Source organism: Balaenoptera ricei, chromosome 3 (genome assembly GCF_028023285.1).
Source record: "Balaenoptera ricei isolate mBalRic1 chromosome 3, mBalRic1.hap2, whole genome shotgun sequence".
NCBI lineage: Eukaryota > Metazoa > Chordata > Mammalia > Artiodactyla > Balaenopteridae > Balaenoptera > Balaenoptera ricei.
In genome coordinates, this window is record NC_082641.1 from 141,064,019 (window position 1) to 141,074,207 (window position 10,189).

The 10,189-nt window shown below is 46.3% G+C and overlaps 1 protein-coding gene across 4 annotated transcripts in view; it reads right to left on the reverse strand.

The window, feature by feature from the left end:
* Positions 1-8,833, reverse strand: part of GABRB2 (gamma-aminobutyric acid type A receptor subunit beta2) — a 330,358-nt gene extending 321,525 nt beyond the window's left edge. For 2 of the 4 annotated variants that reach the window (XM_059917635.1, XM_059917632.1), the window contains exons 1-4: positions 8,715-8,833; positions 6,479-6,707; positions 6,232-6,323; positions 5,160-5,227 (exon numbers count right to left, since the gene is read on the reverse strand). In XM_059917635.1, the coding sequence (XP_059773618.1) occupies positions 5,160-5,227; positions 6,232-6,323; positions 6,479-6,555 (237 nt within the window). In that variant the 5' untranslated portion in view covers positions 6,556-6,707; positions 8,715-8,833. Of the gene's footprint in view, positions 1-5,159; positions 5,228-6,231; positions 6,324-6,478; positions 6,708-7,834; positions 8,534-8,714 lie in introns of those variants that run through there. The other 2 variants (XM_059917634.1, XM_059917636.1) reach the window with 1 other exon arrangement.
* Between the last annotated feature and the right edge of the window lie 1,356 nt (positions 8,834-10,189).

The window sequence follows — 10,189 nt, forward strand, 5'->3', positions numbered from 1 at the left end:
GTTATAAGTACCACTTATATGCTGACAATGTCCAAGTTCATCTCTCTAGTCATGACTTCTTACTAAGCTCTAGACCTGTATTTTCCAATCTCCATTTGGAGATTCCATGTGTGGAGAAAAGTCAGTGTTTCCCAAAATGAACTGTCTTCCCACACACCTCAATCCCCAGCCCACCCCCAAACTGGCTGCCCTTTTGGTGTTCCCCATATCAATAAATGAAACCATCAGAAACTTAGGATTCACCAAGTCCTGTCACTTCCGCCTCATAAAAGCCCTGATTTTGTATCTTCTCCTTTACATCCCTGTCTCCGTTCATCAATTCTTTCTGGATTTTTGCAGTGGATTTTCACCTTATCTCCCAACCTTTGGTCTTGCTGCACCCCTCATACTTCAAAAGCATCTTCCTCAAGTGTGAATCTGTTCAAGCGATTCTCCTACTGACATCTTTTCATGGGTCCCTACAGCCTTTGGAACAAAATATAAACTCTTCTGCAAGCTACAAAAATGGTCTATATAATTTGATCACCACTTATGCTCTCAATATCAAATCTTATCACTTCCTCACTCCCACTCCCAAATCCAGCCATTTAAAGCTACTTGCGAATTCCTAATCCCATTTATTTTTCCTGTTTTTTCTCCTATATGCCACTCTTTCTGCTTAAAACATTTATCCAGAGACCTCTAACCCCCACCTTTACCTAGTAATTTCTATGGAATACCTCAGAATTCTGTATTTCCAATATGCCCTGTGTATTTCTGCTTTCAAAGAACTCAGTGGTCCTACATTGTGATTCTTTCCACATTCATTGATTTAAATAGTAATTTAAAAAGTGTCTTGAATTTGAGGCCTACAAGTCCATGCTCTGTCTCTCCACATATATGATCCTATGTAGTCAAACTTCCAACCAACCCGTTGTTTACAGAGCAAAACCACATGGAGAGAGATACTATAACCTTGGCTACGTGTATTTTATACACATCAATTAGGAAGACAATAAATATGTAACATATCAGGCAATTTGAAATATCAAACAACAAATGAATGGTGAAATCAACAAGTGACAAAGGAACGCATGGGAGATACAGACAACTAGGTACTCAAGTGGCTGCTCATAAAAATTTTTAGAGAAAATGCTTATGTTAAACATAAGTATGATAGGAGCCTGCAGTAGAATTAACGATAGTAAACACCTAGATATTAAGTTTCATGAGGTCAGGGGACAAGTCATTCTTGTTCGCTGCTCTGTCCCTATGGCCTAACACATAGCTGGAGCATAGTAGCTGCTAAATAAGTATTTGTGTCGGATTGAATTTTAAACTGTGCAGCTGGTGATGCAAGAAAACATCTGTTAAAAAAAAAAAAAGGCAGCACTTTTCACCATTTGCCATTCCATAAAAAGGTAATTTGTGTATATGTTTACTAGAACGCTTTCCTCAAAAGTGAAATATTGCTTCACTCTTCGGTTGGCAAATGTGTTGTTCCAAGATGGAGAGGAATCTGCTTTAAATGAAGAGAAAGCTATTTCAGTCCATAATCCTCAGAGCCAATTTTGGATCTTAAAATGCATTTTCATCAAAGAATCTTAACAAAAAGAGTCCTGCCAATTTAACCAAGACATCTAAAAATGTTTCATTCTAAAGCCAAGCTTTCTGCTCAGGAACATTCTAATTGAGATCGTGTTCTTCCAAAGATCTTCCACTGGGTCAACAGTCACCTGAGTCACATGGCTGAGTAAGATACTATCATCACCCTCCTAAGAACTCAGAACTGCATGCCATTTAGGAATTCTGCATTTTTCTAACATTTATGCTGGATTTCCAAGTTTCCTGGAACTTCTTTGTACCCAACAGAGTTATTATAATAAACCAAAGCAGAAACACATGTAACTTTGAGTTAGAAGTCAATTTGGCATGTCCCTCTCATTTCAAACATATGGAAACTGAGACCACGTAATGTAAATCACTGACCCAAGTACACTTAGGGCAGCGGCTGGAATGAACACTGGGTCTCCTTAGTGACAGGCTGATATTCAGTCTTCTATATAAGCTATGTTCATGGGACACCAGTACTTTCACTTGCATCATTTTATTAATTCTGGTAGTCACCTAAAATATGTAAACGGGGACTATTATTCCCTTTTAGCAGGTGAAGAGATCAAGCCCCAGGACTTCCCTGGTGGTCCAGCGGCTAAAACTCCATGCTCTCAATGCAGGGGGCCCGGGTTCAATCCCTGGTCAGGGAACTACATCCCACATGCCTCAACTAAGAATTCACATGCCAGAACTAAAGGTCCCGCGTGCCGCAACTAAGACCAGGTGCAGCCAAATAAATAAATAAATATGTATATATTAAAAAAGAGAAATCAAGCCCCATGGGGCTGTCAATTCCCTCAGGTTGACTGAACAGCAGAAGCAGAACTAGTATTCAGGTCTTTCTATCTTTGTCATTTACCAGGAGCACCACATCGACATGGGCCTTTTTTCCTTTCAGTACAAATGAGTCAATGACAGTCTAAATGGTCTGGTGCCTACCATTCTTCAAAGGAAGATTTGCTATAATAAAAGAAAGCTACAATTACCAGAGGTTGCAGGCCACAAAGGATAATGAGGCAGAAACATGTGCGTTAATCAATTTTGAGGTTTCACTTAAATAATCAATCAACCATTCTTTCAGAGCTGAATCTAATCGGAAGATCCTAACCCCTTTAGACCTGTATACAGTGGGCAATATGCCATAAACATCTTCTTTTATTTAGACATCAGGGATGGAATTTCCCATCTGTTGCTTCAAATCAAATAACCATACTTTAAAAAATAGCATATATCACAAAATTTTTCTTTGAAGGATTAAGGTCACTATGATTGTTAATCATAAAAGTGTTAATTTTTCAACAAGTAAAACTGTGTCTGGACAAGTCCACGTGTGTTAGCAGTAGGCTAAGAAAGGAATCTAGCATGGAATTTTTAATGCTTGGTTCTAATCATTAACGCTGCAGTACTGGCCTATTTACAACCTGACGTTTGTTTCTGCACTTCCAACATCCCGTGATTTTTCTGCAACAGTAAATAGCTTTAAGAGATGACACCTCGCCTTAACTGGGTCTATATTTTGACTAGCAGGTCTTGGCATCGTGTCCAGCTCTGACACCTCTCCAAAATGCTGCATGCTGGTGAAAAATGAACAAAACTTAAGAAGACGAAAAAAATGCCACTACTCTTAAACCATTTTGGGATATAATAGGTCTAAGTTCTTAGCTAACTTATACGTCTAAGTTCTAATGCAGCGACTTCTGATCATCTCATCATTGTCTCTTTAGATTCTAAATATTTCTTAATTTTTCCATAAAGTCTCACCTTTCTGATGCTCTGAAGAGGAAGGTGACAGAATAAAATGTGGGAAAAGAGCATAAGTAAATCAAAATTCAAAAGACAGGACACACAGAACCACACCTGATTTCGATATCACTTTCTTTTTAGCCACACAATTTAGATTCAAGTACCTAGGACTTAGCAGGTACCCACATGAGGACATTTTCTATTTTTATGGTAAAATTCAAAATATAAACTGATGAACGACCTCTAAAATTTCACAAAAGTGAATATTTGTATATCTGAGAAGTTAAATGTTCAGTTTCCCAAGAAAGAAATATTCTCTACCCACACAGGAGATTCTCACAATGTGTGGGAAATCTATGGTTCTGAATCATCCAATAGTGTCTTCAGTCTGTGCTCACATCCTATATCATAAAAAGCTTTCCCAATAATTAGAATATAACAAGATACACGTCCTTAAAAACATCACTGAAAGAGTTGAATGTTCTCTGGAGTAGTCATAGATGTTTCATAAGTTTGTGATAGCTCAGGATTATCACTTATCTTTGGACATTGTACAAGGTTGGGCTGGTTATTTAAGCTTCCTCTATATTTGAATTCTGGGGTGATGAAAATTTATATCATGTTAAGAGCATATCCACTACCTAGTATTTGGCTCTCGAGTGAATTAATAAGTGTCCTAACTTTCAAGTCCTGATGGCTGGCTTAGAACTGTTTTGCATAAAACCTTACACACTAGACCCTCTTCTTTAACAGTGCATCCCATTTCCAGGCAAAACTACACTACAATACAATCTTCTGCAATGTGCTGTATCCTATTAGGACTGAAAGTAACCCTGGCATCTTACATTCAAATGTGGCCTTTCTAGAGAGACTTTTCCAAGGGTGAAAACTTCAAAAACACAGAGCAGAAAAGTCATTGAAGAAATGGCCCAAGTAAGCAGGGGTATCTGGGACATTTATTGTCTTGTATGTCTGCAGTGCCCCAACATGGGCAGCAGGGGGCGCTCCTGCATGAAGCAACCCTCCCCCCAGCCCCACCCCCCACCACAAGCGTTCCCTGGAGGGGAAGACGGAGGCTTTTTCTCTTAGCACTTGCCCCAAGATCAAGGAGGGGGCCACTAAGGAGTGCTGCTGTCCATAAATCACACAGGCTTAGGACATGCGGTGAATACCACTGCAGAAGTGACCAGAGATGACACATAGGTCTGAGCTTACCTTTTGAAAGCAGGGTGGCCAATTTTTATTTTATTTATTTTGGGGGTTAAAGGAGCAGGTGAGCCATGGGCAGGGGGCGGGGCTTGCCATCAGCTGTAAAGAGGCCGGCTCCAAAAGCAACAAGTGGATATCAGTATCCGAGGGTCATTTATTCAGCCTCTCCACTACAGTTTAGTTCCCAGGTTATATTCTCTGTGAAATGTCAAATCAAAACACTTCCCTTTTCTCTCCTCTTCTTTCCTTCCCTGACCCCACCCCAAACTCAGAAAAATCACTTGATGAAGTGGGTTTCCCACTAAACCTTAGGAAATGTGACTCCTGCAGGGGTTCTCCTGCATGTGGCTGCGTTTTGCACGTGAACATATGATGCATTTTACACCCTCTTCACCAAGTCCCACGATTTCAAACCAGGTTGGAAAAATCTTTAGGGACCAGAAAGAGCCAGCTCTGAAGGCTCAAAGACAGTGGGTTCCAAAGCACAATGCCCGGCCCTCACCCCACTTCCTACACATACTCATGCACACCCCACCCTCACCAGTTGGATCCTTTCTCCTTCCTGTCCCCAAATGAAGGTCTGCAGAGACACAGCCATAAACCTCAATACTCACCATATTGACTTCAGAAACCATATCGATGCTGGCGATGTCAATGTTCATTCCCACAGCCACGGGGGGACCTGCAAACCAAAATGGCCAGCCACGTGATTTCTCAGAACTTCATGCATTCTTAGCAAGAGTAGTCCCCGGGCACGGGACACTCTGCCCCAAATCCCTTCCCACTGCTCACATTCAAATTCTTCAATTCTCTGCTCCTTTTTAAAGAGTGACAGGTACTCCTCTGGGAAATGCTCTATTGAACAGGCACACACGTGTCCGATGGGTGAGGGATTCCTCCTCTGTCTACATATGTAGATGTCTTAGCATGAGAATACACACAACCACAAAAGCACCGGACTCTGGCTAGCCCAAGCGAAATGTTATATATTGCACTGGAACCCCCTCCTCATTCTTCCCACCCCCGCTTCTGTGCAGGTTTTAACTCTTTGAGCTTTGTTAGAGTCTGGAGTAAAATTAAAGGGGCATATCAGTGTATCTAAGGCTGCAGCAAGAGAGGTCTCTAGCTCTTCTCCCACTACCCTCCCTATCCTCCGAGCCCCCCAGGCCCCTCTCCCCCCACCCCACTGTCCCCTGCAGTGAGGCTTCCAGGACTGGATAATATCCAGACACCAGCCAATTTAAACCATGGCTAGAACACTTCCAAAGTAGGTGGGCACAGGGGGTTAATGCGACTTCTCAACCAATTGTCTGCATATCTTGTCCTCAAAAATGTTGCCGATGGCCTTCAGTAAGCCAGGTTCACCGGGCACACCATTAACTAAACTTAAGAGCTTTGTATCTCAAGGAAACAAAGACAGTGAAGCAAAGGATTTAAACAGTGAAGCTGAAGGACAGCAGTCACCAGTACAGGCTAAGAGGGTCTCTCTGAAAGACCATCTAAGTGCTAGAGAGTAACAAACCAGCTTAAGTTTGGATCAGTTTCTCAATATTGTAACACAGAGACATGTTCAGTACACCACATGCAACCCACAATGAGGGAGAGGGAAGACAGCGCACAAAGCTCAAAAGACAGCTTAGGCTATAGCTGCTGGGCTGTTTCTTATTTCCAAGGCAACCCCATTACCTCCAAAATCTGGTCTCAGCCGAATATCATAGCCTTTCAGGAGTCTATCCACCGTCTCTTTAACCAGCGACATATTACTAGGGTCATTGACACTAAAGAAAGAAAAGACAATAAACAGGCATCAATAAGACAGCAGGCACAGCGCTTCAGCATCTATCTGATCCTCACTACAGATCCTTGCTCACAGAGGTAGGCAGACAGAGCCTTTCAAAGTGAAAAAGGAAAGAGAAACGCTAGACACACTTACCTCTGCGCACAGACAGCGGCGATTATTAAGGGGAACGGCCAGATCCCAAAGTAGCCCTTTTTCCGGACTCTCCACATCCCTTTAGTTTTGGACGGGATTGAGGGTTTCACTGGAGAGAGGAGATCCAACTTAGTCTGCCCAGTGCAGTAATTCTAATGTGAGGCGCATGCGCAAGGCGTACCAAAACATCAAAGGGGCAGCAGCGGTTGCCTGGGACCGAGAAGATTTCCTTGTTAAGGAGGAAAAAAAAAAAAAAAAATTAAAGGGGAAAAAGGAAAAACATATATATGTATAATATATGCGTATTTGAATAATATAGAAAAGTCGCCCCACAGGAGGACCCGGAGTAGAATCTTTGTTGTCCTTTTGTTAAGACAAAAACAACTAGAGAGTCTGGTAAGTTTTGGTACTTGCAGGAGGCAGTTTTGCACCTCTCGGGTTGTGGGGTTTTGGGGTGTGTGTGTGTGTGTGTGTGTGTGTGTGTGTGTTTCCTCTTAAATATGCAAAACCAGATTAGGAATTTAAAGGAGAGCAGGTGTGTAGTGCTAGGGGGAAGATGGGTGCCTGAGAGTCCACTTCTGGTCTCAGCAAGCGGCGGGGGGAGAGACATCTGAACTTTATTTCCGTGGCAAATAGCATCCCCTGCCTGGGGCGAAATGGGTGCTGGAGGCGGGGGCGGGGGGCGGGGGGGAGCGGAGGGAAGAGGAGGGAAGGGGAAGGTGGGAGCGGGAGTGAAAGAGGGAGGGAGGAAAGAAACCGATGGGAGGAGTGTTGAGCAATGCGTTGGATTTGGGGCCGGGAGTGGAGCGGGGGACGTAGCATGGAGAATAAGACAGACACGGAAATTAAAAAAAGAAAAAGAAAAAGGAAAAAATAATAATAATAAAATGATGCCTGGTCTTTTCTAGGAGTCAAAGAGCAAGCTTTTCTTCACTACTCACGAGCGATTTCTTTCTCCTCCTCCTCACCCTTTGCCCCCTATCCCCAGAGAAGAAAACCTCGGGGTCCCGGTTTCTCACCGTGTGACGTGCCTGACCCGCTGGTCCGGATTATTTATAGCAGGAAGGGCGGGGGGCGGGGGGGGGGCGAGGGGAGTAGAAAGCGCTCTCTCTCAAGGTTTCGGTCTGATTCTGCACTGGGAAATTATTAGTAGGGAGGATGGAGTGTGCAGGAAGGGGTAATAGGACTTGGGGGCCTAGGGAGGCCGGGTGGCGAGAGGCTCCGGCGGTGACCGGGTGCAGGAAGGGCTGGCGGCCGGGTGGGACTCGCCTGGCGGGCACCCACGCCCCCTCAGAGCACGCGCACTCGCGCGCACACGGGCGGCACCCTCCCCGCCCGCCGCGCGCCCCTCCTCACCTCACCGGCCTGCGCTCGCTGCCCACTCCCGCCGCGCGGCGCTGCCGTCCCCGGCTCCTCTGGCCCTCTGGCCCTCGGGTCCTCGGCCCCTCGGCCCCGGCCGGGGAGGGCGGGTGGCGAGGACAGACACCTGGCGGTGCCTTGGGACGCAAAAAATCAGAGCGGTCCCCGGAAGGCGGGCGAAATGAGGAAGGGGCTCGGGGCCTCGCGGGGTTTCGCGTCCTCCCGCGGGCTCCGCGCCACCTCTTCCTCGCTCCCCAGCTCGGGGCCAGGAGGGACTCGCACACCCCGGGGTTGCCTCTTCCCTCCAGCCGGAGGCTCGACCCGGCTCTCCGCGGCCGCCGGGACCCAGAGGCAACAGCGAGCGAGCGAGCTCCGGGGTTCGAGAGGGAGGGAGAAACACGGAAGAAATCTTTCCTCGGCTCGCGGGAAAGGGATGAGCCGCGGGCGCCCGGAGACGTTGCTAGCCTCCGGCAGCCGGGCAGTCTGAGGGTGCCCCGGCCCGGGACGGACTCTCCGGGTTCTCCCGAGTTTATCTGCCAACAGAGGAGCAGGGGAGGGGAGGCCAGGTGCTCCCGCTCCCCCCTCCCTCTCTCCTTCCTGAATACAGGAGAAGTCAGAGCTGGACCTACGTTCCGGACCCCAAAGCGGAACTTCTAACTCCTCCTCCTCCTCCTCAGTTTAACCTGTAACCGAGCGCCTACTACGTGCCAAGAGTGCTTCATTAGTTCATTCTTACAAGCCCAGGTTTAGCCAGCACCTCGCTTTCCCCACATTACGGATTTAGAAACGGGCGCGCTAAAGCTAAGGAAATTGCCCAAGGTCACCCAGGTGGCTAGAGGTGAAACCGAGATTGGACGCGAAAGCCAGAGACCCTAACCATTAGACAGACGGTCTTGACTCGCCCCGACCTTGCCGGCCGCGGACTCCTCTCGCAGCGCAGCTCCTGTTCCCGCCGAGCCCACGGAGGCCTCGAGAGGCGCGGGCGCGCGCATCGCAGCAGGCCGGCCCCCGCCCCCGTCTGCGGAGAGGAGGGGGCGCCTGACGCCGCACCCGGACTCCTCAAGGTCCTGGTCCCTTCGGCACTCTTGACCCGTTTATACCTCTTGGCAATCTCCCTCCTCCCCCGCCAAGGTCAGGGGTCATTCTGGGGCCGCCGGGTACTGACCCCAGGGCAAGTGTGGAGGCGGGAGGGCTGCTAGGCGGGAATCTGACAGCTCCCCGAGGACAGAAGGCGAGCGGGAGGGGAGTTCCTGGATTTGAGACGGTAAAACAGCCTCTTCAACAGTGCAGACGTACAGATTCAGAGCGTGGCGGTCTCCCAGCTCCTAGGAGTCGCTCCAAAGATACACACACACGAACACACGAACGAGAGAGAGAGAGAGAGAGAGAGAGAGAGAGAGATTGGAAATCTAACTCTCCTCTCTGTAATTACTTGGGTTGAGAGTTACAGGAATCAAAATACAGACCTATGGCTCAGGAAAACTGCCTATTTCCCTCTTTCTCTTGACTCACAAAACAATGGGAATCTTTTACACAGGCTCACCCTACTGAAGGTGGGGAAAGTTTAGATTACGTATTAACCTTATACCAAAGGATTCCCAAACAGTTTGACTACACCAACTCCTGAAGCCCTAGAAAGCTCTTCTTCTTGAAAACGCCTTGAAACAGGGTTTTCCTTCTGACAGGGTTATCCACGTTGCACTTGCTGCACTACCAGCTCCTCTTATTTAGGCTCAGTTCAATTTCGGTTGAAAGAACAGAATTCAGTGAACAGAATGAAACCACGAATACCATCAGTCGTCATCCACTAATAATAATAATAATAACAGCCCAGGGAAAGGTTAAACAGTATTTATTGAAGACCTAACATAAACAGAAAATTAAGGGAAAGGAGGCCGAAGAGCTAAAGTAACCTGCGTCTCAGCAAGTAAGACAATAGCACAGTGCCAACAGGTCCAAAGGAACTGGAGGCAGACCTTTGGGCTCAAATCCCAATTCAGATACTTAGTGTTTTGGGGACTTGGGCAGGTCAATTAACTTCTCTAAAGCTCAGCTTCCTCTTCTTTAAAATTAAAATATAGTGCCTTCTTTGTGTGCTGTAGAATGATATAAATATATGTGTAGCATTTGGCATGTGATTAATAAATATCAGCAATTTTTAGTGAATAAGGAAGGCATAATGAATGGGCAAGAAAGCAGACAAGGTTTAATAGCATTAGCCTATAAAGACTGAGTGGACTTCAGTTTGGTGCAATGATCCTGAGAAGGCATTGATTAGCCTGAGAAGAGAGGAGCAGATATTCCAAGGGAATTAAGATAAGGGTAAGAAGAAAATGTACTAAAGACCCAAGC